At 38.1% G+C, this 14,943-nt stretch overlaps 2 protein-coding genes across 3 annotated transcripts; one reads left to right on the plus strand and one right to left on the minus strand.

Moving 5' to 3' along the window:
- Window positions 1-967: 967 nt before the first annotated feature.
- mterf3 (mitochondrial transcription termination factor 3) lies at window positions 968-6,180 on the minus strand. Of its 2 annotated transcripts, none has more exons than XM_034094708.1 (8): window positions 5,989-6,180; window positions 3,772-4,127; window positions 3,004-3,156; window positions 2,669-2,858; window positions 1,880-2,027; window positions 1,677-1,748; window positions 1,423-1,584; window positions 968-1,316 (listed from the first exon to the last, which is right to left on the minus strand). In XM_034094708.1, the coding sequence occupies exons 2-8, from the start codon at window positions 4,118-4,120 to the stop codon at window positions 1,122-1,124; spliced, it is 1,269 nt and encodes a 422-aa protein (XP_033950599.1). In that variant the 5' UTR covers window positions 4,121-4,127; window positions 5,989-6,180; the 3' UTR covers window positions 968-1,121. The 2 variants fall into 2 exon arrangements, with proteins under 2 accessions (XP_033950599.1, XP_033950598.1); XM_034094707.1 differs by lacking the exon at window positions 5,989-6,180 and adding an exon at window positions 4,745-4,853.
- On the plus strand, window positions 5,058-14,114 carry ptdss1b (phosphatidylserine synthase 1b). Its single transcript, XM_034094706.2, has 13 exons — window positions 5,058-5,359; window positions 5,446-5,537; window positions 6,013-6,057; window positions 6,557-6,681; window positions 7,172-7,330; window positions 7,871-8,022; window positions 9,749-9,890; window positions 10,082-10,194; window positions 10,335-10,400; window positions 11,581-11,680; window positions 12,208-12,267; window positions 12,654-12,732; window positions 12,821-14,114. The coding sequence occupies exons 1-13, from the start codon at window positions 5,181-5,183 to the stop codon at window positions 12,913-12,915; spliced, it is 1,407 nt and encodes a 468-aa protein (XP_033950597.1). The 5' UTR covers window positions 5,058-5,180; the 3' UTR covers window positions 12,916-14,114.
- The last annotated feature ends 829 nt before the right edge of the window (window positions 14,115-14,943 follow it).

The following is a 14,943-nucleotide window of genomic DNA, read 5'->3' on the forward strand; positions in this document are numbered from 1 at the left end:
TAATTTCATCAGCGACGTCTTTAATTTGCTCATTATTTTATCCACATTTTACTTCTATAAAATTACACTATTATATTAAAGAAACTGTAATAAATCGATTATTTGAAACTTATTTTGTTTATCTTAAAGTGCATTTCTGTCATGGAACTAACTGGAATAAAAAACTAGCTTGTAATTAAAGGTCCCATGTCATGGCCATTTCTACTGATCATAATTCCACGTAACAGACCAATCCGCAGAGCCGTTACGTTACATCACTATACCCAAGAAGAAAAAAATGGAAAAAGAGAAATCTCCAACGAGGCGTTCTGAGGCAACGTAGACAGGTCTTTTCTGTGTTAGAGTTTTACTCGCTACAGGGTGTACTTTGAGGGTTTGTGACTCTGCAGACCGTTTACATGCATAAGAACATAACACACAAGGGGACGGGTAATAACCAGAAAAGCATGACATGGGACCTTTAATGTATTAAAAAAAAATCTATAAACATGTTACACTATTGACTTTTTTACTGGTCAAGTCTGTGAACTTAAAATACATCATTCATTTGAGGATAGCAACTAGCCATCATCATGATTGGAATGAAAGGTATATGGAGGTAGAACAGTTACAGTGGAAGTCCATTTAAAAGTGCAATGATGGCATGAGTATGAATCCTTTTCAAGTAAATGTTGAAACACCAGATACAAGTAAGAGGGCTGTTCAAAATCTTATTTAAGTAGTAACAGGTTTATTAATACAAAATAGCAGCAATAATAACTGACCTTTTTCAATATTATATATTGGGGACCTACAATTTACAACATAACAATGCTTCCTACCGTAAACACTGGTTTTCAATGGAATATCTAAATGTGTAAATGACACTAAAAAATTTTATATTTCCCTTTAAATTGTACTGGAGCCGATGAAGAACTTTGTTACATTGCGAAAATCCTCTCAATTTTTTCAAGCAGTTTTCAAAACATAAGTTATGATCAGTCGTAATCAGTGTGGACATTTATTTAACAATGCATTTACAAAACTTTCATTCCAACTCAGTTGATGAGCTGAAGTTTACAAGCCTTCAGGTGTTTGACATTTATTTATTCTTTGCGCTTGATCGTTTGTTTCCTGAAGAATCAGAGAGTCTTTTGGAACAAAGAAAAATCTGCAGATTTGGCAAGAGCCAACTCAGTGCAAAAAATATGATTTGGCATTATCACCAGCCGTTCCAGGGAGATGTAGTTGGGCAGGTCTGGGTTATACTGAGCCTTTCCAAGGTACTCGAGGAACTGGTGGCGCTCTCTGATACGCATGAACCTACAATTTAGGACCTATGGGAAGATATATCAAATGTTAACATTATCATTTTGAATATGCAATAATTCACATTTGTTTTTGTTTAAAAAAAAAATCAACAACCAAAAGCTTTCATTCTACCTGTGGGAACTTGGCGATCAGGTCGTGGGGCACCTTCATGGTATTGTGGACGAAGTCAAATATTTGGGTCAGCTTCCTTTTGTTTGCTGTCAGAACCTTCGGGACTGTAAGAACTATGTGTTGGATCTCGTTTTCCTTGAAGCCGAGCTCCATTTCACACACCTGTTGAAAATATTTACATAAAGGAATTTAAAACACTGCACTCCACAGTTACTCAATGATGTTACCTAATAATGTCCTTTGTCACCCAGTACCTTCAGGTTCTCTTTAACAGGCTCCAGACTGCCACACAGTAATCTGGGTAGACGAGCTAAAATGTGCCGTGTCTGGAGAGAGAAATAAAACAAGCTGTGATATGCTTTTTTCTTTCCTACAAGTCAATTGAATTTTGTGAAAAAATAACAGAGACAAACATGGCTAGGCTTCACAATGAGATCCCTCTCATCAGCCAACTTACATTAGAAGCACTGAGTTTGAGTGTCTGCTGGTAGAAGCCCAGTCTGTTGTCCAGCCTCTTCACAGTGAAGTTCAGTATATACGGAGCTCTGGACACCATGGATGCAACAATCTCAGAGCTGAACTTCTGTGACTTGAGAAAGTTCACCCTTTGAAACACCAACAAATACAACATTATTAAAGGTCCCATGACTTGGCCATTTCTACTGATCATAATTCTATTGTTGAGGTCTACTAGAATAGATTTACATTGTTCCAAAATCACATTGGTTTTCTCATACAGCATCTCTGTATGGTATGTGTATTCACTCTCTGTCCTACACGCCTTGTTGGAGCTCCCCCCCCTTCCCTATGAGCCCACTCTGTTCTGATTGGTCAACCACCGTTACGGCGGAACATCAGTGATAATGTGTTACAATGGCGTTAGCAACCAGAAAATGACACCAGTAATGACAAACAGATGGGATTGCTGCGTGGGGTCTGGGTGCCTTGTTGGCGGGACGTTGCAGAGCTCACGGCTTTATTGTGTTATTATTGAAACATGAGGTTCTTCTGTATTGTAAATCCCTACTAAAATGCCTTTATAATAATGTATTTAAGCTGTATTTGTTCTTAAATGTCTTTTGGTTAAAGCACTTTGAATCGCCACGTGCTGAAAAGTGCTATATAAATAAAATTGCTTTGCCTTACTACATACAGTAAGATTGTTTCATTAAACTTCTCATCAATCTGATTTCATTTAGAATAAATTATTTGGAAAATATAAATGAGTGTAATGTTTTTTTGTCACCTGGAATGCAGGTTCTCCAAATTCTCAGTGAGAACGAAGGGGTTTTGCGTGATGATGTGACCAAAACGAGATTCGTCCACACCTATATCTTTGAGGAACAGCAGCCTTGGGGCCACATCTGTGTTGAAGTCGAGCTTCAGTAGCATGGAGCCTACATTGGGCCTTTGTTCAAGCTTCCACAGATCTACACCTGCAATGAGAAGATAAAAGATCAAAAACGTGTAGCTGACATGGGATTGGGTACTAGATAATTTCCTGTATCACAGTATAGCTAAATATGCCTTAAAACTACAGGTGTTGTGAAATATATTTTAAGAAATCTGAAGTTTAATTACCCAGCTGCAACAGTTTGCTGAGCGTCTCAGACTTGTCAACATAGTCTTTTAGAGAGATGGAGGCAGGGGGGATGTCAGAAGGGACTGTTATACTCACAGCCTCTTCCTCACTGATCAGCTCTAATGCTGAAACCTCAGCAGCAGCATCCAGATCTGGTAAATGAAGAAAAAAGACAGAACAATGTATTCAACTCCCTCTCAAGATAAATGAACACTTAAATCAAATGCTAGTTATATTAAAGGTCACCTATTATACAAAATCCACTTTTACATGTCTTATATACATAAACATGTGTCCCCCTCTGTGTAAAGAGACTCTGAAAGTTTCAGGAAAAAAGATCCGCTCACTTTTTGTCCTGATCAATTTATATAAAAACCAGTCTGAAAATTAGATGATCAGATTTTGGCCACTTTATGATGTCATAACGATTTGTTGGCTTGTGTAACCATTAGCCAATCACCAACCAAGGTACCCCACACCTTATCAGCTGAATCTCCTCCTAGAGCACCATTGTGTTATTTTTAACCAAATATATCTCAGAGGGGCGTGGCTCCTTATTTTCATCTAATGTAAAAGACACAGAATAAGCACTTTTGAAACAGGGCTGAAACAGAGGGGTTTATGGGATGCTACAATACACGATCTGTTTGGTATTTTGGGCCAAACACTTCAGAGACATGTTTTGTGTATATCTGAGACCTAAAATATATTGATAAAAAACAGTATAATAGGGGACCTTTAAAAGGGATTTAGGCAAATGAATATACCTAATGGCATATTAGGCACAGACACAGCATCTCTGATTGGCAACAGGGGGCTCTTGTATGCTACAACATCAGCTGTCGAGGTTTCTTCAACATTCTTGTTTTCCAAAGCTTCAGTTGCCAGATGTTTGGTAGCTAAGTCACTGTAACAGAACATTTGTTGTTTCCATCTCTGTCTCGTCTGGGTTGTTGTGTGATTCCCGTTGTTAATCGAGCAATCATTTAGGATTTTGCTTGATCCCCTTGTAATGCAATGTCTAACTTGAGTGTTATACTGCCAGGTGCGAGCCACTGCCTTGGAGCGGAGAAGATTTCTGCCTTGTAGACAGAGCTGTGTACAGGATGAAGCCATGGTGAATCTGCAAAGGAATTACTTGTTTTAGTTTTTCTGTCAAGCATATGAATAATTGTAACATTGAATTATTATAAATAGGTAAAAGGTTGACAACAATATCAGGTCGTTATTAGCTTAGTCTTATAGGTCTCCTTATGATGGAATAAATGTATTGTTAGTACATGTATGAGTACAGTATACATTCTGATTACATTTACTAGTGTAAATGCAGAACAAAATTACAATTTGTATCATTCCTACTTTCCAATAAAAGTATTAAAGAGCAGTATAGTACTTGCTCAATCAAACGCATATATATGTTGTAATATCTGCAAAGTCATACTGTTTGTAACTCAATGTGTATATTTTTCTAGTGGCTGCTTAATTTAGCTGTTCATGGGTTTGGGAGCGTGTAGAAATAAACACTGTCATTCATATTTAGAGAAGTTTAGGAATATTTCACCTTTCAATTTGTTTTGTGTTAATGCAGGTTAGGTAAGGTTAAGAAATAAAACATACGTTTTGTATAGAATGTTGACCAACAAGAGGCTAGGTTTGAAAGCTAGCATGCTACAATAATATAACCCCTCTTATAGTCTGGGTCACCAAAGCCAACATATTATTTTAGATTTTTTTACTCACAAGTATTGTATCCTCAACTCAGCTATCTCATTCACCAGTATGTCTCAAAGTCATCCGTTATCAACAACGCGTGGGTAACATTACCGGAAGAATCACCGGAAGTGTCACTTTTGTGGGATGTACCACAACGGTATATTTGTGGGTGGCACCAAAGGCACTTAATATACATAGATAATTTGAAAAGCAAAAATATTTCAATAGGGGAATGACAGTTATACAATCAAACATGTTCTGTCTTCCACGTTATTACAATGTTTCTTTGGTTTAAACTACAGCGTGAATCTTCCTATGGTATTTTCAAATATAAACCGCCTCGTTAGCTCAATGGTTTAGTCCATCTATAGTGTTCCTGCTAAACAGCATCTACTTGTCCATCTGCTTTTCAAACTTCTAGTATAAAGGCGTTGCAATTAATAAAATAGCCAACAACTGCAAAATGCCGGTCGCTGTGTCTCCAAAAACACACCGGGAGGATGATGTCAACTATAACTTGCATTTCAGAATGATAAACGAGCAACAAGTGGACGATATCTGCCTTGATTTCTTCTACAAACCGCACACCATCACACTCCTGACAGTCACTGTGCTCAGCCTGATGTACTTTGCGTTTACAAGGTAAACCACAGTGTGTAATGTAATGTAAATATACACTGAGGTATATAAGCTTGGGATTGTTAACTTGTGATACTGTTATGATACAGGGATGATGAGCAGTCTGATAACAACCTCCGAGTTGGTCTTTTGGTGGTTGTCTCCTTCTTCTTGGTCATCAGTATCCTGGCCTTTCCTAATGGTAAGTTGTATCTTTAATTTAACACACAGCAATAAATGGTACTCTATTGGAACCAGCCCATACTTATGTCTTGTCTTCTGAACTGTAGTTCAAAGTCTACTGAGATAAATCTGCAATATATTGACAATGAGTTGATTTAACTTAGGCATTTTTCAAGCACGGATACAAAATATTCTTTTTAAACGCACACATAACTTAACATGTTTGAATGGTCAGCACTATTCAAAGGTTTGAAATAAAATTGAGAGTTCAAGATTTTGAAAAGTTTAAATCTAGAATTAAGTATTTAGAATAACAACACAAGTATGATTTCAGTGTGAAATATCTAATTCAACACTAAGTGTAGCCTAAATATCAGGTGGCTGACAGATAGTTTTTTTCCATATCGACTGACCTTGGTGGACTTTGTGCTTTTTCTAGGAATAATGCAAACACAGTAAAAATCACTTACCCGGTGTTCTTTTTTCTTCATCAGGACCTTTTACCAGGCCACACCCTGCAGTATGGCGAGTGGTGTTTGGTGAGTGTTGTCGTTGCATCTTTAAGTCAGCTGCTGTTTAGAGAAAGTGATGAGTTAGGCAAATATACAAAGAAACACAATATTCATATAAAGCTCTTTAAGATCTTTAATGCGTGCACGCATGACGCCTCCCCAGGAGTTCTGCGGTCTATGAGGCTCAGCTTTTTAAAGGCATCAAGACATGCAAGTCACACAAACCCAAACACTCATCAGATGCCCCCCTCCACAGGACGTCATAAAAGGCCCCCAACTTGTTTATCTTCATTCCTGTCTATCCTGTAGTTTCATACTCCCTTCCTAAAACACAAAAGCATCTGTTATGACAGGATTTTACAACACAATTACATTACATTAGAATAACACTTTATTAAAAGCTTTAATACCATAAAATTGCTACAACAGTTTCCAAATATATCGGATTTGCTTTGATTATTTAATCTGTCCAGGTTGGATCTGGGCTAGATTTGTTTCGATCCTAACTCTCTCCTCTCCCCTGTAGGACTCAGTGTGCTGTACTTCCTGTTTCTTGTCTTCCTCCTCTTCCTCAACTGGGACCAAGTAAAGTTACTGATGTACTGGCTGGACCCAAATCTGCGCTATGCCAAACGGGAAGCTGATATCATGGTGAGGATATTTTAGTTTCTTGTACTCTTGATCAGACTAAGTTCAGCAAATGTAGTTCTTATTGTTAAAAGATGTCAGGATCAATGGAAGGATTAAGGATGTATATTTCTTGGATATAGAGGTTGAGGAAATATTTACCAAGGCCTCAGCCTTTCACCCAGTTAATCACTCTCTCCCGTTGTCAGAGTTCGGGAATGTGACCTCAGAAGGCCACTCTCTCCTTGGGAATAGTTTTGACTAGAATTAGAAAAATACTTGGGATTTGGGGAGAGATCTTCAGAATTGCCTGGGCAGGAGTGGTATCACCTCGTTGCTGCAGCAAATCTCTTTGTCAATTCTCTGGCCGCAACTCCCAATAAACCTCACGTTCAATGTCTACAGTGTTCCCCTTGTGTTCTGAGTCCTTGCTCCAGAAAGTAATTTTACAACAGAAAGTTGAGATGAGAAGACTTCAAACGCTTCTTATAATTTAGTCACTTTTCTCTTTCAGGAATATGCTGTGAACTGTACAGTGATAACATGGGAGCGGATCCTGACCCACTTCGACATCTTTGCATTGGGTCACTTTGCAGGCTGGGCTGTAAAAGCGCTGCTCATCCGCAGCTACGGCCTCTGCTGGACCATCAGCATCACCTGGGAGCTCACTGAGGTACAAATGCATCTGTTCAAGATGTGGCCCAAAACAGAAATGTAGTTTACGAGGTCATTAAAATGATATGCACATAACAAGAGCTGTCGCTGTGACTGCTGCCAGTTGTTGACTCGGAGCTTAGATAGCAGCATTTAGCCTGCCATGGGATTTACTCATCAGAGAATTGACTGCGTTACCAATCAACAAGGTACAAAAATAATCCAAATATCAAACTATAGAAGGCTTCAAATGGTTTATTAACTAAGGCTCCTCTAACAATGCAACATATAATCTACTTAACATAAAAGTAAAAGACGTTAAAAGTGCAAGAAAAAAACAGTTGTACTTGTCTACAGTGCATTATGAACATACAGTGCTTTAATGGTGAACCTTTACAGAGCTCAGGAGTTTAACAGTCTTATGGCCTGTGTGATAAAACTGTCTCTGAGTCTGTTGGTCTAGGAATATTGTCCCGTGATAAAAAAAAAGAAGCTATTTCACAATGTATATAAAGAAAATGTTTATGTTCACACTGCTTTCTATTTCTTTTCTCCACAGCTGATCTTCATGCACCTGCTGCCAAACTTTGCGGAGTGCTGGTGGGATCAGGTGATTCTGGACATCCTGTTGTGTAATGGAGGAGGCATCTGGATCGGTATGACCGCCTGCCGGTATTTGGAGATGAGAACCTACCACTGGGCCAGCATCAAGTCAGTTTGGCTCTTGTTCTTAATCTTCAACTTTTATCTTTTCTTTACACTGTCCTTAAACACTTAAAGTGCCTCTTTTAAAAGCATAAGGTTTAATTGGTAGCTTAGTTTTTATGCTGTTTACTTTTGATACATCGACAAAATCAGGTATTCTTATATAGTTTGTGATTCTAAAGCTATGCATACTACGTTCAATGCAAGATTACATTTTGTTGGGAAAATACTGAATGTTCCTTCTATATCAGAGTAGCACATGATAACAGAGGCCCTACATGTATGGCTACATGGATGACGCTCATGAGACACTGTGTTGAAGTTATGATAGCTATGTTCCTAATATTGGTGACACAGCCCCTAGAGAGATAGGCGTATGACTGTCATGTTTATTGCTTACGCAGGCCTTAGCTAATCTTTACTAATGTCAGAATACTGCTTTGAACCAGTATTCTTCCATCTTGTTGACTGTAACACCCTCTCTTGTATACAGTGGGGCAAAAACGTATTTAGTCAGTAGTTCAGTAGTTCTCCCACTTAAAAAGATGAGAGAGGCCTGTAATTTTCATCCTAGGTATACCTCAACTATGAGAGACAAAATTAGAAAAAAGAAAGGTATGGTGTTCTTTGGATGCAACTCAGCATTCTTTCTCCTCCAAACACGTCTAGTTGAGTTTTTACCAAAAAAGTTCTATTTTGGTTTCATCTGACCATATGACATTCTCCCAATCCTCTTCTGGATCATCTAAATGCTCTCTAGCAAAATTCAGACGGGCCTGGAGTGGACATGTACTGGTTTAAGCAGGGGGACACGTCTGGCACTGCAGGATTTGAGTCCCTGGCGGCGTGGTGTGTTACTGTCTGATGGTAGCCTTTGTTACTTTGGTCCCAGCTGTCTGCAGGTCATTGGCTAGGTCCCCCCGTGTGATTCTGGGATTTTTGCTCACCGTTCTTGTGATCATTTTGACCCCACGGGGTGAGATCTTGCGTGGAGCCCCAGATCGAGGGAGATTATCAGTGGTCTTGTATGTCTTCCATTTTCTAATAATTGCTCCCATAGTTGATTTCTTCACACCAAGCTGCTTACCTATTGCAGATTCAGTCTTCCCAGCCTGATGCAGGCCTACAATTTTGTTTCTGGTGTCCTTTGACAGCTCTTTGGTCTTGGCCATAGTGGAGTTCGGAGTGTGACTGTTTGAGGTTGTGGACAGGTGTCTTTTATACTGATAACGAGTTCAAACAGGTGCCATTAATACAGTTAACAAGTGGAGGACAGAGGAGGCTCTTAAAGAAGAAGTTACAGGTCTGTGAGAGTCAGAAATCTTGTTTGTTTGAAGGTGACCAAATACTTATTTTACCGAGAAATTTACCAATTAATTCATTAAAAATCCTACAATGTGATTTCCTGGATTCTTTCCCCCCATTCTGTCTCTCATAGTTGAAGTGTACCTAGGATGAAAATTACAGGCCTCTCATCTTTTTAAGTGGGAGAACTTGCACAATTGGTGGCTGACTAAATACTTTTTTGCCCCACTGTATAAGCATATCAAGGACTCTACTCTGGGAACTATTTGTCCCACACAGCCCTGTGTGTGATGACTACTTCCATTCTTGCAAAGATAATAAATACATGTATCCTGATATTGAAGACCAAGCCGGTGACGAGTGATATTTTTCTAACACATTTGTACGAATCTCGATATCCTCTATAAAGTGCGCATATTTTGTTCAGGGAAATCCACACCACCACAGGGAAGATAAAGCGAGTGGTGCTCCAGTTCACCCCGGCCAGCTGGACTTATGTGCGCTGGTTTGACCCAAAGTCCTCCTTTCAAAGGCTGGCAGGCATCTATATCTTTATGATCCTCTGGCAGGTACTGTGCTGTATTCCTTGATCTTTGATTTGCTTTTTGGATAGTCTGCACTGTTAGAGCTGTATCTGCTGATTATCAATTCATAATATTCTCTAGAAAAACTCCACATTTGTTAGTTATCTTGCTGCTCACACAAAATATCCATAAGTAATCCTTTAACCTTGTCTGTCTTACATCTTTTATCCGCACAGCTGACAGAGTTAAACATGTTCTTCCTGAAGCACATATTCGTCTTCCAGGCGTCTCACGCTTTCAGTTGGTTACGCCTCATCGTCCTTGGAGCCATCACTGCACCCACTGTACGGTATGTTCAGCCTTCAACTACACCTGGTGTTACAAAATTAAGTGGCATTTGTTGGCCGGTTTTTGTCTGACATTCAAAACTTAAAATGCTTACTATGTTGTTGATAAGTGAAAATGTCCTTTTTTTTCAACCTCTTTCAGACAATATTATGCATATATGACTGACACTGAGTGTAAACGAGTTGGCACCCAATGCTGGGTGTTTATGTAAGTATATTTTGTCTTATCCCTTAGAAACATTTAACAGGACTGGGTATTCCCTGAAAAGAAGACCATACAAAAATAATTAAATTGGCGATTACAAAAGGAGGGCATTTGCAGCAGAGCAAGGTCAAATACAATACCATTTTAGTCATAGCTTACTGTATTATAATGCCACACCCTTTGTATGAAAAGTGTTTATTTCCAGTTGCAGACTTGCAGACTGTTATTCCATTATGTTTTTAATTGGTATTATTTGAAGGACTGTCACAACATTTTGAGTTTTCCTCATTTCTTTTTTTATTGCAAATGCCATGTTTTGGGTCAAACCCACTTGTTTCTGCCTGTCAATAAAATTGCAGCATTGTAGTTTTATAACTGATAGCAGTGAACTTTGTCCAGTGTATGGTAGGTTTCCTTTGATCTTGTCGACATATAGCACAGTAAAGGGGATGTGCTGGATGGCCATCCCTGTTTTTAAATCAAACAAATCAGAGCGGCAGTTTAACGACACGTGATTTGGGTTTATGGTTGTGTAATGTATTGACCGGCTAAGCAAGGTATGTTGTAGATTCAAATGTGATAACCAATCAGGTGTGACACACCTTATTTCAGTTACCGACTACTTCCTTCATGTGGGAACATATCAATCAAATTTATAGCGGTACACACTGAAACCAGTTTTGTGTGCCCACCATCTCGCCCTTTTTTCCCTGATTTTACAAGCTTATACGACAGGCAAATGGTTCATGTTTAAACAGGTTTTATATTTATATTCCCTTTTTTAACAGTGTACTTCTAGAAATCAATTGAAATTCATAATGTAATGTAGTTATTGACCTCACCTGAGACTCAAAGCTGCATATACCCTCAGTCTGCTCTAGTTTCCATAGCAACGAGACAGGCTCCCTCCGTCTGCATGACACACATAATGTTGAATAAGGCTCTCTTGTTCAGCCTTTACAATTGAGTTGCATTCCCCACAGCAGGAGTATAGCGAATTAATATTGTTACGGGTATGAACGGCGAGGGAACAATAATAAAAAGCACATTCATCTGCCGCCAGGTGTATGCATCCACAGAGGTGCTCCACTGCAATGAAATGGTGCTACCATGAGAGGGGGCCATTGTAAAATACAAAAACTTCCCCATACCATTTATCTAACACTTGTATATTTCCCTTTAGTGCCATCTCTCTCCTCGAGGCTCTTGTTTGTGTTAAATTTGGTAACGACTTGTTTTCCAAGACACAAGTTCGCTATGTGCTCCTGTGGCTGGTGATTCTGGTAAGAAAAACAAAAGTGTATATGTGTGTGTGTGGACTGATGGAGGTTAAGCTTCACTGAATAGATGCATTCTGATTATGCAACTATATTTCCTGTGCAAAGACCATAACCGAGATGCCTTTATGTACATTTTCATAAAGGGAAACCAACCACTGTTAATGTATATTACACACCTTCATGGACAAGTATTGAAAGGCACTGGGTTTCATGCCGACCTCTGCTTTCATGTTTCTGTTTTGTAACAGTCACAAATGTGTGTCAGAGATCTGAAGCATGTTTTTAAATCTGACTTGAGTGCTTAACGCAGCTGCATATTTCCTGGATGCTACTCATGAGTTCATCACAGTGTTTGACCCCTTCAAACAGCTCAAATATGTATCTATTTCCATTCTTGCTAGCTTGTTCACATGCAAAACAAGTGTGGTTATATTTATTTCTGATCAAAATAATTTTTTCTCATGCCCTCGGAGTAAAAAAACAAAAGAAGTGTTTAACTTCACTTTAATGCTTTCTCTTCTACATTTTAGGCCTTCATCACACTTCTATGTCTATATGGGATGATGTGGTACGAGCAAAAGAAAATGAAGGTGAGATGTTGTTTAGTTTTTTTTTTTTTTTTTAAACCTTCTGTTATATTTTAAAAATGTATTTACTTGTACTTTTTTAAGGGTAAATAATATAGTCAAGATGACTCATTGTAGTTTAAATAAAATCCACAATAAGTCTTTTTTAATTCACTTTGAGTTGTAATACTAGGAAAAGCACAGGTGTTAACATTAGCTCTGTTCTATTCAAGTTTGACAGTGAGTCAGTTTGTACAATACCAGGAACCTGAAATAAATTATGTTATTACTATTTATACTTTCCCTGTCCTTCTGTCTGTTAATCCCTGTGGTGTTTCTTGCTTGCTATGTAGTTACTCTTTAGAGCTGTTCCTCCTTTTTGACCACTCTAAACATCCTTCTGTTTACAGAGCCTTTCTGTACAAAGTGAAGACCACGATGACAGCAGTGTTGACGAGTCGTGCGGTGTCGTCCCAGTTGGCAAAGCAGGTTAGTCTCTTAAAAGGCAGATTAATGACCACTTTTCTTTAAACTCCATCCCAAATGTAAAGCATACTTTGTCTGTTTCCCTTCATAGCTGAGAGAGATTCATTGAGTTTACAACCTACAAAACTGAGGGAAGAATCTGTGAGGAACAGATTTGTGAATGAACATGGAGGAAAGGAACAATAAACAAGAGCACTTTTACTTCCTCTATGAAAGGGTGAAGGACGCGACCAACAAGGAGCATAGAGTATGCAAATAAATGTACTAAAAACATGTTGTAAAAGTTGCTTCCTAGGGGTAAGAATGCAGACTCCAGAACAAATTCACACCAGCGAGCCTTTATACAATCGGGTCAAAGGTGAAACACCAATTACAGCTTACGCAGCATTTACATATCTTAATACTGAAGGAAAAGCACGTAATTGGTCTTGCATTCGATGTCAGTTATTTCAACCAGACTTGATCAAGTAAAGAATATGCACTGGATTTGAATGAAAAAACTGCCTTTTTTTAACCAAAAACACTAGAAGGCTAGCATACACACATCATGTTCTACCTAAAATTACTAAACGTTGTTTGGACACTTTGCCCTGTGGGAAATGTAATGTCCAGTCCAGGGAAATGTTTATACTAATGTTTACTAAGAGTTTTGTTTTGCACCTAACCTCTATAACTATTTTTTTAATATGACTGTCTACTCAATGTAATGCCTTGCTAGAAAGCTAAAGAGCACATCGTTTTGTAAGACATTTCATTTGGTGATGAGTTTTTGTTTAACTTTTTGGATTTGATACATTTGTGTTTTGTATGTAATCATTTCTAAAATCAACCACAATTAACACTGATTTGTAAAGCAGTGGTAGATACACTACTGTTTGCTTTTCTGCAATTATATTTATATCAGGAGAGATGTTTTTGTGTACTTTAAATGAGAAGTAGAACCAAGTGTTACTAGACCAACTGTAGTGTTTTCAAGTTACCCTTTTTAAGTGTGCTAAGATAATACTGTGACATTTAATGTAAAAGCACTGTGGTGGTATGAAATAGCAGAGGATACGCACTTGTGAAATTATCTTTTCACTGGCTATTGATTTTTTTAATGATCCAAATGAATGTGATATTAATATCAGAAAGTTAGTGACGAGTCAATATAAGTTGTTTTTAATATCATTAAATTATGCAATAAAATTCATATTTCATAGTGTGTTTTCAAACTTCCTAGTTGTCAGCTTTTTTAATTTGTATTTATGTTTGAATTACACTTTTTTGTTGTAGTTCTGCCTAAGTGGTTTTAGTCCTTTGGCTCTCTACAAAGCTGTAAGTGTCAGCCTGACTGTACTGTATTTAAAGTGTTAACCTCTAATAAACTCGTAATTTGTACTGATTATAAATGTATATGGGTTGGTTTGCTTGTTTTTGAACACATTATTAAATGACCACATATAGTTTTTATTCACAAAATTAAATTACAAACAGTATGCAATCAATATGTATCGTAACATTTACATCCCATACTGTAGCACATGACACATACAATATTTCTACAGACAATAAAAAAAAGATTCTAGAAATGCATGAATCTGAATAATACTTAAACTAACACAAACATAAACACATTACTGATAAAGCAATTGTAGTTATAAAAATACTCAATTTGTTACAGTATTCCTTGAAATATATAGGGTCTTTGGGATATTTGGATTTCATGGAACAAAGGTTGAGTTTCATTATAGTGATGATGGCTGGGGTCCTGGTGCATTATGCATAGGGAGTCAATCACGAATTTGGCTAAAGTTATTAAAACATTAACCAGTTTTGTCTTCTAAAAAGACTGCGTTTTTGCTACTTAAAGGTAAGAATGGAGAAACCAGCTCGAGAAAGCTAGAATTTGAAAGTACACAACCGAAACAAATCTGCCCCTTCCTTCAGACTTCCTTACAGAGCCCCTCGGCTCCAACAAACACGAACGCGCACATGACCAATGAGGGCACGAGATAAGTTTGTGCACGAGATGGAAGGCTGACAGGCAGGTAGGCCATCCAATTATCTGCCGCGGGCCGAGGCAGATAATTGGACTTGCTTTTTACAGCGCCACGGCTTCCACACAGATGAAAATGATATGTGTATTTATTGTCAAAGCATTTTAATGTATTCATTCAATATAACAAAAAGTGTTTCTGAAGTGAATTACCTACCCTATCTTTAAACATTCCA

Source organism: Pseudochaenichthys georgianus, chromosome 11 (genome assembly GCF_902827115.2).
Source record: "Pseudochaenichthys georgianus chromosome 11, fPseGeo1.2, whole genome shotgun sequence".
NCBI classification, from domain to species: Eukaryota; Metazoa; Chordata; class Actinopteri; order Perciformes; family Channichthyidae; genus Pseudochaenichthys; species Pseudochaenichthys georgianus.

Bases quoted from the DNA above. Each gene is read 5' to 3' on its own strand.
- ptdss1b (XM_034094706.2), top strand. From the start codon at position 5,181: ATGCCGGTCGCTGTGTCTCCAAAAACACACCGGGAGGATGATGTCAAC. The intron at 5,538-6,012 runs GTAAGTTGTATC...TTTCTTCATCAG, and splicing joins TATCCTGGCCTTTCCTAATG to GACCTTTTACCAGGCCACAC. The intron at 6,058-6,556 runs GTGAGTGTTGTC...TCTCCCCTGTAG, and splicing joins AGTATGGCGAGTGGTGTTTG to GACTCAGTGTGCTGTACTTC.
- mterf3 (XM_034094708.1), bottom strand. From the start codon at position 4,120: ATGGCTTCATCCTGTACACAGCTCTGTCTACAAGGCAGAAATCTTCTC. The intron at 2,028-2,668 runs GTGACAAAAAAA...GGTGTTTCAAAG, and splicing joins TTGGAGAACCTGCATTCCAG to GGTGAACTTTCTCAAGTCAC. The intron at 1,317-1,422 runs GTAGAATGAAAG...ATCTTCCCATAG, and splicing joins TGATCGCCAAGTTCCCACAG to GTCCTAAATTGTAGGTTCAT.